The sequence below is a fragment of the Suricata suricatta genome, chromosome 15 (assembly GCF_006229205.1).
Source record: "Suricata suricatta isolate VVHF042 chromosome 15, meerkat_22Aug2017_6uvM2_HiC, whole genome shotgun sequence".
Classification (NCBI taxonomy): domain Eukaryota; kingdom Metazoa; phylum Chordata; class Mammalia; order Carnivora; family Herpestidae; genus Suricata; species Suricata suricatta.
In genome coordinates, this window is record NC_043714.1 from 6,437,818 (window position 1) to 6,456,125 (window position 18,308).

General features: G+C 37.0%; 1 protein-coding gene across 1 annotated transcript in view; it reads left to right on the forward strand.

Annotated features, from left to right (window-relative positions):
- LOC115279459 (lipoxygenase homology domain-containing protein 1-like) overlaps positions 1–17,864 on the forward strand; it is a 38,157-nt gene extending 20,293 nt beyond the window's left edge. Inside the window, exons 4-7 of the mRNA XM_029924008.1 lie at positions 16,376–16,451; positions 17,305–17,381; positions 17,486–17,517; positions 17,685–17,864. Of these exons, the coding sequence (XP_029779868.1) occupies positions 16,376–16,451; positions 17,305–17,381; positions 17,486–17,517; positions 17,685–17,864 (365 nt within the window). The remainder of the gene's footprint in view (positions 1–16,375; positions 16,452–17,304; positions 17,382–17,485; positions 17,518–17,684) is intronic.
- The last annotated feature ends 444 nt before the right edge of the window (positions 17,865–18,308 follow it).

Consider the following 18,308-nt stretch of genomic DNA (forward strand, 5'->3'; position numbering starts at 1 on the left):
TTAAAAAGAGTTCTTTGTAGCGAAACACTAAGACAGACTTATACCAAACATAGGACCCCACAAACAACTTTATGCTTCAGCTGTGCAGTTTAAAGTTAAAGGTCTCAGGGGTGCCATCCTGATCTTGGTTTGGATGGCCTTCAGAGGTAGTTTCTGGCCCAACATTTTGATTTAAATTACATTTTAAATACCAATTGTTGTGTAAGATTAATCTATTTTCTTTCATTTCCATGTTTTCTGTGTGTATATTTTAGGAAGGAAACTAGAAATCCCTCTTCTAATCTTGTTCCTTTAACTCCTCTCCACCTCTTCATTTTCACAATCAGCAGATATTTATCTAAGAGCAATTTTGGGAGTTGATGGTGATGGAATTGGCTAGGCCAAAAAGGAAAAGGGTTAGAGGTAGCCAGCATTTACCCCTATACTGCATTGTGCTACTTCCCTTGGGTTCATTCAGCCAACCTTCATTGAGTCTTTGCTACATGCAACTTGCTGTCCTTGGTTTAGGACTAGAAAAGGGTCTCCATATGTCCACCTCTCTTCAACCACCTTCGATATTTGGCTTTATAGTGTGCTGCTAATTCTTTAGGAAAATATGACTTCAGTGTCTACCAAGTCCCTGACCAAAGGTGGTTAAGCTGTAGTTGTTACTGTATTTGTTTGTTTTTACTTAAATTTTAGTTAGTTAACATACAGTGCTATATTGGTTTCAGGAGTAGAACTCACTGATTCATCACTTACCAACAACACCCAGTGCTCATCACCAGTGCCCTCCGTAATAACCGCACCCACCTAGCCCATCCCTTCACACACTTCCCTTCCAGAAACCCTCAGTTTCTTTATAGTTAAGAGTCTCTTAGGGTTTGTTTTCCTTTTTTCTCTTCCCCTCGCCCTTCCCATATGTTCATCTGTTTTGTTTCCTAAATTCCACGTATGAGTGAAGTTATAATGTATTTATCTTAAATTCCACACATGAGTGAAGTCATAATGTATTTGTCTTTATCTGATTGACTTATTTTACTTAGCATAATATATTTTAGCTTCATCCATCTCATTAAAAATGGTAAAATTTTCTTCTTTTTGATGGCTAATATCTACACACACACACACGCACATATATAAACCACATCTTCTTTATCTATTCATCAATCAATGGACATTTGGGCTCTTTCCATAGTTTGGCTGTTGTCGATAATACTGCTATAAACATTGGGATGCATGTGCTCCTTTGAATCTATATTTTTGTATCATTTGGGTAGATACCTAATAGTGCAGTTGTTGGGTTGTAGGGTAGTCCTGTACTTTTAGTTTTTTGAGACACATCCATGCAGTTCTTAAGAGGTTGCTTCAGTTTGTATTCCCAACAGCAGTGCAAGAAGGTTCCCCTTTTTCTTCATCCTTGCCAATATCTGAGGTTTCCTATGTTGTTAATTTTAGCCATTCTGATAGGTATGAGGTGGTATCTTGTTGTGGTTTTGATTTGTATTTCCCTGATGATGAGTGATGTTGAGCATCTTTTCATGTGTCTGTTAGCCATCTGGATGTCTTCTTTGGAAAAGCGTCTATTGGGGCACCTGGGTAGCTCATTCAGTTGAGCGCCTGACTTCAGCTCAGGTCTTGATCTTGTGGTTCGTGATTGGGTCCCACATTGGGCTCTGTCAGTGCACAGAGTCCACTTCAGATCCTTTGTCTCCATCTTCCTGCCCCTCCCCTGCTTGTGTTCTCTCTCTCAAAAATAAAAATAAATACTTAAAAAAAGAAAAGTGTCTATTCATGTGTTCTGCCCATTTCTTAACTGGTGTTTTGTTTCTTGGGTGTTGAGTTTGGTAAATTCTTTTAGATTTTGGATCTATATGATCAAATCAGATATGTCATTTGCAAATACCTTTTCCCATTCCATAGGCTTTAGTTTTTTTGATTGTTTCCTTCACTGTACAGAAGCTTTTTATCTTAATGAAGTCCTAATAGTTCATGTTTGCAACATGTCTAGTAAGAAGTTGCTCCAGCCAAGAATAAGGAGCATTTTGATGCTCCTTTAGGATTTTGATGGTTTCCTGTCTTTTTTATGTCTCTCATCCATTTTGAATATATTTTTGTATATGATGTAAGAAAGTAGTCCAGTTTCATTCTTCTGCATGTTTACCATTCATTTTTACCAATACCACTTGTTGAAGAGACTGTCGTTTTCCTATTGGATATTTCCTGTTTTGTTGAAGATAAGTAGACCATATAGTTGTGAGTCCATTTCTGGATTTTTTAGTTTGTTCCATTGATCTATGTGTCAAGATAGTCTACCATACTGTCTTTATGACTACAGCTTAAAAATACTGTTATTTTTAACTTACATCCATTTTATAAATCAAGAAGTAATAACATGCTAGGGATACTTTCTGAAATAGTCTCAAACTACTACTTCATATTGCTATTACAAATTTTTCTATCAGAAAGTCTTAATTAGAATCTCTCAGGGAATCATTTTTTAAAAAAGAGGTGATGAACATTGAAGTTACTTAATAAATTCTAGTAGACTTATGTTGCAGAGAAATTTGGCAACATTTGTTGGATAACTGGATAAATTATTGTTTCTTGTCATAATCAAGGGTGAGGATCTTAGTGGTTAAAATTTACTAGTAATCAAATGGTCTCGTAATTTTCTTAACTTCCAGTCCTTTTAATAACATTTCAGAGGGAGCCTCTGTAAAATGGAAAGGATATTATTTGATTAAAAATGATAAAATTTTTCAAAAATGTGGTAGCATTTTGTAGCAGAGAGAAGTTTAAACACAGATAGAAATGTTGGAGGGGTAATGCACCAAAACAAAGACATATTTGTTTAAGTACCCTACATTATGTGAATATAATTCTTCCTTCTGTTAAAACTATAAACTACACTGTATGAATATGTGTATTGCATATTTACAAACTGCTATGCTTCTATATATGTGAGACCACACAAAGCATCTTGAAATTGTATTATGTTATTTTGGATATATGGTAGTAGGTTTGCTTTTCTAACTTAATAATCTCTGTGTAGTGGAAGGAATGCAGTGTTTCTGAGGAAGATGCTTAATAAATTGTCTAAATATGGATCCGTGAAATTTTCTGTAGGAAATACAGGTGTGATTTGGAGATATTGCAATCTTCAGACTATCACAAGAAAGGAAATATCACAATAAAGTGAATCAAATGAACTTTTTGGTTTCCCAGTCCCTATAAAAATTATATGGTCTTTTAAGTGTGTAGAAGCATTATGTCTAAAAAATATGTGTGCCTTAATTAAACAATACTTTGTTACTAAGAGACGCTAGGTGTATCTGAGGTTTTAGTGAGTTGTAATATTTTTGCTGGTGTAGCGTCTTGCCGTAGTGTTGATGGCTGCTGAAGGCTGGGGCTGCTGTGACAATTTAAAAAAGAAGACAGTGAAGTTTGCCACATCTATTGACTCTTTCACAAATGATTTCTCTGTAGGATGCAATGCTGTGAGATAGAATTTTACCACCAGTAGACCTTCTTTCAAAATTGAAGCCAATTCTTTCTTTCTTTTTTTAATAGTTTATTATCAAATTGGTTTCCATACGACACCCAGTTGAAGCCAATTCTTTCAAATTCTATTACTGCTTTATCAACTAACTTTGTGTAATATTCTAAATCCTTTGTTGTCATTGCAACAGTCTGTCCAGAATCCTCACCAGGACTAGAGTCCATCTCAAGCAACCACTTGTTTGCTCATCCACGAGAAGCAACTCATTGTCATTAGAAGTTCTGTCACGAGGCTGCAGCAGTTTGGTCTCATCTTCAGGCTCCACTTCTAGTTCTCGTCCACTTGCTGTTTCCACCACATCTGCATTTCTTCCCTCCACTGAAGTCTTGACCTCTTCAAAATCATCGTTGAGGATTGGAATCTGTTTCTTCCAAACTCCTATTGACGCTGATATTTTGACCTCTTCCCATGAATTACAGATGTTCTTAATGGCATCTAGAATGGTGACTCCTTTCCAGAAGGTTTCCAATTTACTTTACCCAGATTTTCAGAGAAATCACTATCTATGGCAGCTAAAGCCATATGACATGTATTTTTAAAATAATAAGACTTATAAGTTGAAATTGTTCCCTGGTCCATGGGCTGCAGGATGGATGTGTGTTAGCAGGCATGCTAACAACATTAATCTCATTGTCCATCTTCTTCAGGGCTCTTGGGTGACCAAGTGCATTGCCAAGGAGCAGTAATATTTTTGAGCAGTAGGTCTCAACAGTGGGGCTAAAAAATGTCAGTAAACCATGTTCTTTACAAATGTGGGGTTATTCAGGCTTTATTGTTCCGTTTCTAGAGCACAGATGGAATAGATTGAACATAACTGTGAAGGGCCCTCGAATTTTCATATAGTAAAATGAGCATTTGTTTCAGCTTAATGTCATGAGCTATATTAGCCCCTCACAAGAGAGTCAGGGCCTGGCACTCACACGTCCTCTCTAGCTGTGAACGTCCTAAATGGCATCTCCTTCATCAGCGCTGAAGCCTGTCGTGTGGCCGCCCTCCCTGATGATCAAAGCCTGGTCCTCTGTCCAGCCTGGAGCTGTGCTCACCCCCGTCTTGCTGATTCGCTCGCACTTGTGTGTCAGGCCGGCTGCTTCTTTCCTTAAACCTCATGAGCCAACCTCTGCTCGTTTCAGATTTTCTTCTGCAGCTTCCTCACCTCTCTCAGCTTCACAGAATTGAAGAGAGTTAGGATTAGGAATGCTCTGGAATAGGATTCGGCTTGGGGGAATCCTGTGGCTGGTTTGATCTTCTATCTAAACTACTTTCTTCATATCGGCAGTAAGGCTTTCGCTCTCTTATCTGTCATTTGTGTGTTCGCTGGAGTAACACTTGTTATTTCCTTCAAGAGCTTTTCCTTTGCATTCACAGCTTGGCTGTTTGGTTGCAAGAGGCCTAGCTTTGGGCCTTTCTTGCCTTTTGACACGCCTTCCTCACTAAGCTTAGTCATTTCTAGCTTTTGGCTTAAAGTGAGAGGTTAGACTTTTCCTTTTACTTGAACACTTAGAGGCTGTTGTACAGTTATTAACTGGCCTAATTTCAGTGTTGTGTATCTCAGGGAATAGGGAGGCTGCCTAAGGGGAGGGAGAGAGACTGGGGAATGGTCACTTGGTGGAACAGAACACACACATCTACCACATTTGTCATGTGATAGGCACATGGTTAATAGTACTCCAGAATAATTACATAAATGTCAAAAAAATCACTGATCAGTTATCGCCATAACAGAGACAGTAATAAAAAAAAACCATTGAAATATTGTGAGAATTATCAAAATGTTACACAGAGACAAAAAAAATGAACAAAAACTGTTGGAAAAATGGTGCCAGGAGACTTTCCCAATACCAGGTTGCCACAAACTTTTAATTTATAAAAAACATAATATTTGTGAAACATAATAAAAAGTGAAGCACAATAAAATGATGTATGCCTATAATGCTTAATATAGAAAGTATTTTCTTCTTTATTTTTTTAGTTTTTAATTTTTAATTTTAGAGGGGGTGAGAGCATAAGCAGGGAAGAGGGACAGAGGAAGAGAGAGAGAGAGAGAGAGAGAGAGAGAGAGAGAGAGAGAGAACTTAAAGCAGGCTCCTGGAGCCTGACATGGGGCGAGATTCCACAACCCTGGGATCATGACTCAGGCTGAAATCAAGAGTAGGACATTCAAACAACTAAGCCACTCAGGGGCACACAGACTATTTTCAGTTACAATGGAGATGTACCAGTTAGTACTTTATTAAATACTAGAGATACCCTAAAAAATATCCACTTTAACCACTTTTATTCAACAAGTATTGGAAGTCCTAGCCAGATCAACTGGGAAGAAAATTAAACAAAAGGCATCCAAATTGGAAAGGAAGAAATAAAATGGTTACTATTTGCGAATAACATAATGCTATATATAGAAACCCCTAAACACTCCACCAAAAATTGGTAACTGATAAACAAATTCAGTAAAGTTGTAGAATATAAAATCCATATAAAAATTATGTTGTATTCCTATACAACTAATAAGAAACTTTCCAGGGCACCCGGACAGCTCAGATGGTTAAGTGTCCAACTTCGGTTCTGGTTATTATCTTACAGTTCATGAGTTCGAGCCCTCATTTGGCTCTGTGCTGACAGTGTGGAGCCTGCAGCCTGCTTTGGATTCTGTGCCTCCCTCTCTCTCTGCCCTTTTCCTGCCCCTGCTCACACTCTGTCTCTCTCAAAAATAAATAAACATTAAAAAGAGAAACTTTCAGGGGCATCTGGGTAGCTCAGTTGGTTAAGCATCTGACTTTGGCTCAGGTCATGATCTCACTGCTTGTGAGTTTGAGATCCATTTTGGGCTCTGTGCTGACAGCTCAGAGCCTGGAACCCGCTTCAGAGTCTGTGTCTCCCTCTCTCTCTGCCCCTCTCCCACTCATACTCTCTCTCAAAAATGAATAAATGTTCAGAAAAATTAAAAAAAAGAAACTTTCAGAAAGAGAAATTTAAAAAAATCCCATTTACATTTGCATCAAAAATAATAAAATATGTAGGAATTAATTTGATCAATGAGGTGAAAGACCTGTGTGCTGAAAATCGTAAGACACTGGTGAATGATATTGAAGAGGACACACATAAATGAAAGCTATTCTGTGTTTATGGATTGGAAGAATTAATGGTTTGTACTGTTAATGTTAGTGTTAAAATGTTCACACTATTCAAAACGGTCTATAGATTCAATGAAAATCCCAATGGCATTTTTTACAGAGTAGACCAAAGAATCCCAAAGTTTGTTTGGAACCATGGAAGACTCTGAACAGCAGAGTAATCTGGAGCAAGAAATCCACTTCCTGATTTAAACTATAACCCAAAACTGTAGTAATCCAAGAATTATGGTGTTGACATAATGAAGCAAAACAGAGAGCCCAGCAATAAACCCACATTTATATGTTTAATTTACAACAAAGGAGCCAAGAACATACATTGTGGAAAGGATCATCGCTTCAACAAATGGTGTTGGGAGAACTGACGGCCACATGCAGAAGAATGAAACTACGCCACTATGTCACACCCCACATAAAACCTTAACTCAAAATGGATGAAATATCTGAATGTACGACCTGAGACTATAAAACTTCTAGAAGAAAATACAGGTTGTAAGCTTCTTGACCTCATTCTTGGCAAAGAGTTTTTGGATTTAACACCCAAAGCAAAGTCATCCAATGCAAAAATAAACAAGTAGGACAATATCAGAATAAGCTTCTGCACAGTCAAGAAAATCATCAAAAAAGTGAAAGGCAACCTACAGAATGGAAGAAAATATTTGTAAATCATATATTTGGTAAGTGGTTCATATCGTAAATATATAGAGAACTTGTATAACTTAATAGCAAAACACACACACACACACACACACACACACACACAAAACCAAAGACAAAAACACTCCCACCCACCCCCATTCAAACATTGCAGTTAAAGAATGGGCAGAAGATCTAAAAAGACACTTTTCCAAAGAAGTCACACAGAGGGGCAACAGGTACATGGAAAGGTGCTCAACATCAGTAATCATCAGGGAAATGCAAGTCAAAACCACGCTGGGACACTACCTTACACCTGTTAGAAGGCTACTATTCAAAAAGGCAGGAGATGACAAATGCTGGGAAGGATGTATGGGGACCTTGATGCACTGTCGTGGGACCATTAATTGGTACTGTGGAAAGCAGTGTAGAATTCCCTCACAAAATGAAAATAGAACTCCCCTATGACCCAGCAATCCCACTTCTGAGTATGCAGCCAAAGGAAATGAATTCATGATCTCATACACATAGATATACTTCCATCTTTATTGAAACATTACTCACAGTTGACCAATACATGGACACCACCCATGTGCCCATCAGCAGACGAATAGGTAAAGAATTATGGTCAATACATAGAATGAATATTATTCTGCCCTAAAACAGGAGAAAACCCTGCCATTTGTGACAATGTGAGCAAACCTTGAGGACATTATGTTGAGTGAAAAAAGTCAGAGAAAGACAAATACTGTATGATCTCACTTATATGTGGAATATAAAAAAGCTGAACTCATAGGAACAATAGATTTGTGGTTGTTAGGGGCTGGGAGTTGGGAAAAAGAGATGTTGATCGAAGGACACAGATTTCCAGTTGTAAGAGGAATATGTTCTGAGGATCTGTCGGATAGCATGGTCACTCTAGCTAACGAAAGCTTCTCCGAGATTAGATTTTAAATGTTCTCACCATAACAATAACAACAAAACATGCTAATGTGTGACATGATAAGGATGTGTTAACCAATCTTATGTTGGTAGTTATTTAGCAATATATATATGTTTCAAATCAGTAGGCTATATACCTTAAATTTTCACAGTATTCTATGTCTATTGTATCTCAGTAAAGTAGGGGAAGAACAAGTTAGTAAGAAAGAAAAATTGAGAAAAATGACAGAAAGAAAATAATGAAGACAAAAATAGAAATCAAAGACTGAAAATAGGAAAACAGAGTTGATGTCATGTATATGAATGGATTCCTAAGGGAAGAAAACATGAACACTCGCATAGTAAGATGACACTGAAGAGTCCAATGAAAATGTGAGGAAAATGCATGCCCAAATAAGATACAGTGAATGCAGCACGAACACGTGCTAGATAAAGGTTTTGAGACTACTATATATAGTTTTTGATAAATAATTTTGAAGCTCTGCATAAACTGGATAATTATTTAAGACAAATTGACTAAAGAAATATAGCCTAAGAAATTATGAATGACGCAAGAAGGCAAATTTGACTCAATATTGACCAAAGAAAAAGTAGAAAATAATGGTAATCAATAATAATAAAATCTTGTGGAAGGCTAATCTCTTTCCAACACCTCTGTTTCTATTTGCATTTATTGGTACTTTCTCTGAAATGTCCATGAGGCAGACATTTTCGGTGCTATATAAAATGTTCCAGATTATGGAATTGGAAATTTCTAAGCAGACTTGATGATACTGAAACCTGAAAATGTACAGAATATAGAACTATGATATAATGCTTCGTGCATTATCTTCTGTTATGTTCCCAGTATGAGCAAGAATGTCTGCAGACCTCAGAGGATCTATTCTAAAGGAATTCTCTTTTTGCTTACCATATTCATGTTTTATAATGAAAATACAAACAAATATTTTTATTTGATAATTTTTCCACATTTGTTTAAAGATATTTGCTATGGTTTCAATGTTTGTGCCTCCCGCCCATTAATATGTTGAAACCTTAAGGCCTTATGAGGCCTTACTCATACATGAGGCATACTTGCAATGGTATGAGTAGGTGGGGCCTGTGGGAGGTGGAGCCTTTAGGAATGTTCTTATCAAAGTGGTTCTAGAGGGAGAAGCCTAGAGTCTTTCACCTTGTGAGGACAAGCAAGAAGGCACTAGCTGTAAACCATGAAGAGAGCCCTCACTAGGCGGCTCTGCTGGTGCCTTGATCTTGGACTACCCAGCCTCCAGAACTATGAGAAGTTAATTTCTGTTGCTTATAAGCTAGCTAGTTTGTGGTATTTTACTATAGCAGTCCAAGCAGAGTAAGACGGTATTGTAATTAGGCAGTTAAATTTCTCATTTCCCTTTCCTCCAAGTATTCTAATAAAACTGACGTTTACTCCTAAAGATTTTCACAGTCACACAATGTCATGTGTCCCATAGTCTTTATTCTCCAGAAGAACAGTTGTAGATCAGCCTTACTGATAAATGTATGTGCAGATATCTTAAATTAAATATGTACAAAATGAATAAAAAAGTATAATAAAGGAATAATACATAACAACTAAGTAGGGTTCATGCCAAAAAATTGAAAAATATTTCAACATTAGAGAATCTATTAATGAAATACATCACTTCAGAAGGGTAAAGTAGAAAAACTGTTAACAGTCCAATAATACTATTATTACAAGTTCTTTGAAAATTTGGAACAGAAAAAATATTTTGAAATAATGTAATTCAAGACAATTACTTAATAAACAATGGAATCCAATGAAAGGAAACAGCAAAAATTCCCTCATTATGAATACAGCATTCTTGGAAAGCATTAAATTAAATCCTTAGACAGCGGACTTCCCGTGTTCTATTCCTGTCTGAAATAAACTAGTCACAAAAGACCACGTATTATGTGACTCCGTCTGTGTGAAATCTCCCAATGGACAGATCCATCATGAGAAAGTAGATTAGTCGTTGCCTAAGTCTAGGAGAGAGGAGGTGATGACAGTTGGTAGCGGTAGTGATTAGGTATAAACTTTCTTTTGGGGATGATGAAACTGTACTGAATTCGGGTTATGATGGTAAGACAACTATAGGTATATTACAAACCAGAGAACCACAGAACTCATTTAAACAGGTGAACATTGTGTTTGTAAATTATTTCTCGATAAATTTGTTAAAATTATTATGTTACTAACTTGGAAAAATTAAAAGGATTTAATAGACTGCAGCATTTTGAAATGGAATAACAAGGAAGACTCTCACATTAAAATTCATGAGGACAGTTTTAAATATAGTTTAGTGAATGTTACTAGGAAGTGTAGTAAATGTTACTAGAAAAATGATCAATGGATATTTAAAAGGAACTCAGAATGACTCAAAATAAATTTTTATTATTCAGAAAACTAAAAGTTAAAAAATTAATTGTAAGCTAAATTTTAAATAAAAGATTTTTTAGTATAATTGACACACAGTGTTACATTAGTTTCAGGTGTACAACAGTGATTTGACAAGTTTATAGATTATGCTATGTTCACCACAAGCACCGCCACCACCGCTATTCCATGACACTGCTATTTTAATATCATTGACTGTCTTCCTTAGACTGTGTCTTTTATTCATGTGACATATTCATTTCGTAACTGGAAGCCTGTCCCTCCTCTCTTCTTCACCCATTTTGCCCAGCCCCTCCTCCTGCTAACCACTGGTTTGTTTTCTGGATGTATATGTCTGATTCTGCTTCTTGTTTGTTTATTCATTTTTTCAATTCCACTTATGAGTAGAATCGTACATTATTTGCTTTTGTCAGTCTGACTTATTTCACTTAGCAAAGTACCCTCTAGGTCCAGCCATGTTGTCTCGAATGGCACAATAGCATCCTTTTTTATGGCTGTGTATTATTCCTGTGTGTGCGTGTGTGCGCGCGCGTGCGTGTGTGTGCGTGTGTGCGTGCGTGCATGTGTGTGTGTGCGCGTGTGTGCGTGCGTGCACATACATGCCACATTCTCCTTATCTGTTTGTCTATTGACGTGCAGAAGCCCCTTCCATATCTTGGCTGTTGTAAATAGCGCCGCTATGAACAACAGGGATGCATGTATCTTTTCAGATTGATGTTTTCATTTTCTTTGTGCAAATACCTAGTAGTGGAATGATTGCAGTATGTGGTATTTCTATTTTTAATTTTTTGAGGAACTTCTCTATTGTTTTCCACAGTGGCTGTACCAGTTTACATTCTCACCAATGGTGCACGAGGGTTCCTTTTTCTCCACATCCCTGCCACCACTTGTTATTTCTTGTCATTTTGATTTTAGTCATTCTAACTGGTGTAAGATGATACATTGTTTATTCCAAAATCCAGTGGAGCATCACAAGTGAGGACATAAGAGAGCTGGGGAGAGATGGGGGATAATTTAAACTTTTTATTTTGAGATAATTATAAATTGACATCTAGTTATACAAATAATACAGAGAGATTCTCTGTATCCTCAGTGGTAACATCTCGCAAAGGCATAGCACAACATCATTATCAGCATATTAATATATATACGATCAAGACAAGAGTACCATTTCTACAATGACCTGTCATGTCTCTTTTTTAGAGCCACATCCACTTGTCTCCCTCAATTTCTTCCTCAAATTTCCAATTCTTAACCCTTAGTAACCACTGATCTGTACCATATACCTATAGTTTCTCATTTCAAGAGTCATATTAATGAAATCATGTATTATGCATTCTGTTGGGATTGGCTTTTTTACTCTGCATAATTTCCTAGAGATTCATTGAAGTTGTATGTTATGTGTCAGCAGTTTGTTTCTTCTTATTGCTGAGTAATATTCCATGGAATGAGTTTTCCTCAATTTAACCATTCACCCATTGAAGAACATCTGGATTCCAGTTTGGAGCTATGATGAATAAAATCACCATGAATGTATGTGTACGGATTTTTATGTGAACATAAGTTTTCACTTCTCTGTGATCAGTGCCCAAGAATGCAATTGATTGGATTAAATGGAATTGCATGTTTAGTTTAGTAAGAAATTGCCAAACTTTTTCATAGTGGAAATACCATTCTGTATTCACACCAGCAATATATGTGTGATCCATTTTCTCAGCATCCTTGTTGGTATTTGGTCTTTTGCTGCCTTTTTTTCCCTGCAACATTCTGATGGATGTGTAGTGACTTATTTTATTTTGTATTTTTATAAAAATAATGTTGAGCATATTTTTATGTGCTTCTATCCTCTTTGGGGAAATGTCTTTATGTTCCTTGCCTATTTTGTAACAGATTTTTTTTAGTGTTAAAACGTAAAAGTTTATATATATATTCATATGTGTATATATGTATGCATATATAGTTGACACTGGTCCTTTGGACTTATGGTTTACATAAACCATAACCATAACCTTAAACCAAAGAAAGCTTGTAGCTTGTCATTCCACTTTCTTACTATGGTTGTGTGCAGAGCAAATTTTTAGCCTTGATGAGGCCCACTTTGTTCTTTTTTTTCTATAGATTTTAATTTTGGGGTTAAATTGAAGAACTCTTTGAATAGTTTTATATCATAAACTTTTTTCTTATTCTTTTCTAAAAGCTTTATAGCTTGATCATGTTTAATTCTATGACTTATTTTGAGCTTTTGTATAAAGTGTAAGATGGAGGTCGAAGTTAATTTATTTTTACCTTGAAAGTCCAATTACCCCAACACCATTTGTTTAAACGCATATCCTGCCTCCACTGAATTGTTTTTGTACCTTTGTCGTAAGGCGACTGAGCATGTTTATGTGGGGTTATTTCTGGGTTCTCTGTTCCGTTCTGTTTATCTGTGTCTGTCCTGCCGACACCACGCTGTCTTGAGAGCCGTTTAATGGGCCTTAAGATCAGTTACCCAATTCCTCCTATTTTAATATTTTTAAAGATTGGTTTAGCTATGTCAAGGCCTCTCCTTTTCTATATAAATTTTTGAAAAGCTTATTCGTATCTACAATAAAACTTGCTTGAATTTTGATGGGAATTACATCAAGCCTAGTGATTAATGTGGCAAGAATACTATATTGGGGCCTCCAGTCCATGAATGTAGTACAGGTATGTCTCTTCATTTGTTTAAGCATTCTTTGATTTCTTTCCTCAGCATGTAAAAATTTTCAGCATACAGATTCTGTACATGTTTTGTTAAGTTTATCCTAAATATTTAATCTCTACAGTGATTTTAAGTGGCATTTTGTCTGAATTTCAGTTTCCATATGTTCATTGTTAGTATACGGAAATGTGATTTATCTTTGTGTGGTGATCTGTCTTGTATCCAAGATGTAACTTGACTCACTTTTTTGTTTTGGGATTTATTATTCTTATTCTTATTTGTAGATTGTTTGGCATTTTATCCGTACACAGCCCTGCCATCTGCAATTAAGAGAGAGCAGTGCAAGAGGGGGCTAGTCAGCACTCCATGGTTCCCGGCCCTGGTGTCAGTGAGCTTTAGTCACGGCCAAGTGTCCACCTCTACCTAACATCCTGAGGTGGAATGAGGTCAGACAATATGGAGTAGATGACATTCTACTTCCCCTGTGCCCTAGTCAGCAGTGAGGCCCAGTGACCTGACCTTGTACGCCTATCCAACACCAACAAGGCAGAGCAGGGTGGTAGAGTTGGGACTAGTTGGCACTCCTCAGCCTCTCCTTCCTTTTTGGGAGCTTCTATCCTTACTCTACAGCAGCAAGGGGTATGACTTAGCCTTATGCTTCCCCTATCTATGGAGGGGGATCTACACCAGGGATATTACTCTCCTCAGAGTCAGTGAGGCACTGTAAATGCCTTACTTTTGTGGGGAAGGTGGCAGTGGGCAGGCGGAGGAGGTCAGCATCTCCGTACGTGTCTGCAACGAGTCAGCGCCCACTTCTGCCTGGGTGGTGTCGGAAGTTGAATGTGTGCACACACGTACGGCACATGTTGCACATCAGCAGGGGTGGGGTGCTGCCTGCTCAAAAGAGGATTAAATAGGATGCAGTCTCATAATATTAAATCCAAAAGGATACATTAAAAAAAAACTACTCATCGTATAAAGAACTTGGAAAAAATGGCCAAAAGGTAAATCTTTATTATTATAAAGTGAAATATAATATTTAAGGTTGAGCTTTTTTTCTTATCCAGTTTTGTAAAATTTTAATTAACCCACAAGTCTAGTGTATGGTGTATAGAAAACCACCCCTAAATTTCAGTGAATTACAGTGATACTTATTTCATGGTTACATTGTCTTTTAGCTGATCTTGGCTCCACTTGACTGTTCTTGTAGAGAATATATTTCTAAGTATTTTTAAACTAATTACTAATCGGAGTGTCTGGATGGCTCAGTCAGTTAAGTGTCTGACTTTGGCTCAGGTCATGATCTTGTGGTTTGTGGGTTCAAGCCCTGTGTCAGGCTCCCTTCTGACAGCTTGGACCCTGGAGCCTGCTTCCAATTCTGTCTTCCTCTCTCTCTCTGTCCCTCCCCAACTTATTCTCTCTCTCTCAAAAATAAACATTAAAAACACATTTTAAACTAATTACTAATTAAACCTATTAACTTATAAAGTATTTTAGAAATCATCTCTAAGAGTTTTCTTTACAGACTCCTCAGTAGCTCTTAAAACTCATTTCAGAATTCTGGTAACATTTTAATTTTCCTTAACGGAGACGAGTAATTCTATTTTTTTTGGTAAAATTTAAAAGTGAAATAAAGCATTTTGGGGATGGCAAATTAGGTGTACAGAATGGCATGTGTTGTGAACAGCCTGTGTAAATCAGAAATACTCACGATCTATGGGAGTGGTTTTCAAAGTGTGGTTCCTGGATCACCAGCATTGCCTGGGACCTCATTAAACATCTCGTTCTTGGTTTCTCTTATATGACGACCAATCATTCAGGTTTGCCTGCCGTTCTCCGTTTTAGCACGGAACCTCCTCCATCCTGGGAAACCCCTCTCTCCAGGGCAAACTAGGACAGTCAGTCACATTAGGTTGCTTGTCCCAGGCCTACTGCATCAGAAACTCCGTGTGAGGCCCAGTGATTCGTGTTTCTATAATCCCTCCTGGTGGTTTTGATGCGTGCTGAAGTTGGAGGATCACTGATCTAGGGACTATGAGCAGTTTGGCATGGACCCAAGATGAAAGTGCGTGATAAGGGATGAAGTTACAGAGTAAGCGGAGCCAAGCAATGAAGCTTTGTTAAAAGACTTGCATCCTAGAGGTGCTTGGGTGGCTCAGTTGGTTAGTTGACCTGACCCGACTTCGGTTCAGGTCATGATCTCACAGCTCTGTGAGTTTGAGCCCCGTGTTGGGCTCTGTGATGACAGCTCAAAGCCTGGAGCCTGCTTCGGATTCTGTGTTTCCTTTCTCTCTCTGTCCCTCCTCCCTTTCTCTTTCTCAGAAATAAACACATTAAAAAAAAAGGGTTTCATCCTATAGCTATTAATTATTAACTCATAAACTCAAGGAATTTTGTTTAGAAGAGTATAGATTTTGAGCTCTTTTGTATAGATGAAACTACTGTGACTGGCTAAGATATTCCATTTTATCTATTAATAAAATTAAATTACATCTTAACTAACTCCAGTTTACAAATTAATATAAAATCACATATCTAAAAGGAAATTACTGTCTTCAGTCTGTGTGCTTCGATAGAGTATCTAAAAGTTCATTTTCTGCCCTATCACAATATATACTTGATTCAAATTTGAACTTTAGCTTTATGTGTAGGTTTTAGAAATACAAAGTATTGCTGTCTCATTAGATATATATTTTTGAAAGATGTTAGGCCCAGGAATATAAATGTAGTTTATGAAATCAAGAGAAATTGTAGAATTGTTTTAATTTCAACTTCTTGGAAAATAATATTGAGGTAGATATCATAAAACATGAAGCCCTAAAACATGTTGTGCTTTGGTTACATGTGTAAGAAATATTTTTAATGCTTCTTATAGCTTCTGTTACATTTTTCTTTATTTGAAGTGTTAGAGCTTTATGGCACATAAAGCCTTCACGTGTATTTGGAAGCTAGGACGTGTTTTCAAAACTTCATGTAATGTCTAGACTGTACATATTCACACAACACTTTTTTTTCTTTTAATCTGTGTTTAGGAAATGGCTGGTTTCTTGATGGGGTTGTAATCAAGGATCCCACCACAAACCGTGAATATGCCTTCTTCTGTCACAGGTGTGTCGGGCAATTTTACTCTGAACAAATTCATTTCATATTAGCTCCAAGTTCATGTGTTTGGAGAAACGGATAGCTTATTCAATTATTCCTGGTCATTAATGCTTTGTTGGTAACTCTTTTGAGGATTAGCTTTAGGGGCTTCAGCTTCTATTTAGAAAGATATACAAGATGTGTATCATCATTCTTGATGTAAGTTTAAATCTTTCTTGGTAAATTAAGGTAGAATTTAAAAATATTAAATCTTCCTTGATTTACCAAGAAGGATTTAAAAAAATAAGAAAACTGATTCCTGACGGACTAGGTCCCAAATTAAGTTCAAATATAATAAATGTACAAAATAAATATTGCATGTGGCTTTTTACACAATGAAGACTTCGCTGACTTACTGTCACTAGGCCTCGATTTTTGGGTTATTCTTCAAATAGTGACAGATTTGCTCTTTCTTTCTGCACTCTCGGGACTCTTTACCCATGGAGCCAGTAATAGGCATTTATGAAATAACTGACCGTGGTCTGAAATGTAGTTGATGGCTTAAAAACAGGAAGGTAATAACTGGTCCAGTGGGTGTAAAATCTGTGGCCTTGACAAGCTAACTGACTGTCTACCTGGCCTGTGGATTAGGCAGAGCAGGTACCTCTCCCATAATCTGATGGCAGCCTCTCCTCCCTCCCTTGCACTTTCTTAGTCACTTTATGCGTTATCTTTTCCTTTTCTGCTCTGCACTTGCCAACAAGATACCTATGCCTTTTTCCAGTTTCTGGTACCCATTATTTCTGACTTGGTTCCTTAATTGCTAGTACTTAGTGGAAGTATAAAGCATAATATTCTTGATATACTTTTCTTTCCACAGGTGGCTGGATCAAGGGGAAGATGATGGTAAAATTGCCCGAGAACTGTACGCCAGGGATAACAGTCTCATCTTTGTGAGTGAGTGTCATACATATACATTTCTGGGAAAATTCTCTTACGATGATTGAGGAAAGCATGACTCAGCCGAAATTAATGATTTTCTCTTTCCTTTATACCCTCAGGACAGAAGCTAGAACTGAATAGAAAAGAAACAGTAAGATTTTACTTTTGGCCTTACATCATTTGGTATAAATAGTGTCCAAGTTGCTATTTGATGTTTTAAAACTAAAACAGTATATGATGTTTAGTAAGGAGTGTTTCATAGTAATTCCTTTTCTTTGTCTTCTCGTGTTGGTGTTTTTATTTTGTGTTTATACTAAGTGGGCTGCAGAAAGATGGAAGTTTATGAAAGGAAATACTCTTCAATTCTACAACAGGCTCACTGGAGGGTTTGTCCGTCTGCACCCAGATGGCACGGTTGATGCACTTGGAGAGAAGACAGACAAATATGGTAAAGTCATTTGGCAAAGCAGGTGGTGCTGTGGCAGTTTTGCGAACTAGCGGAAGGCAGTTTAATTTATGGCTTTGCTTTGCTTTTTTTCACGTGGCTTTACACCAGTAATTTACTATTTAATACTAATACAGATAATCAATAGTGACAGGCAGATGATGTCATTTTGCAGAACAATACACCATGAAAAAATTTATATTTGCTATTAATTGAAGAATAAAATGTAAGCAATTAACATTAATTGTTCATAAAATTTAGTTCTTGAATGGTATGGCCATTTATGGAATTAGGTTGGATCTACTAAATATTGAGTGACGATTCTGTTCAAAATACTATTTTAAATAATTTGGGGGCCACAGAAATAACTAAGACAGTATCTGAATTCCAGAGGGTCACAACCTAGAAAAACGGACACATAAGATTCTAATAATGGGTTTTTTGGGTAACTAGTGCCATCATAAAGGTACAGGGGAAGAAAGGTAAAGGAAGAGAAG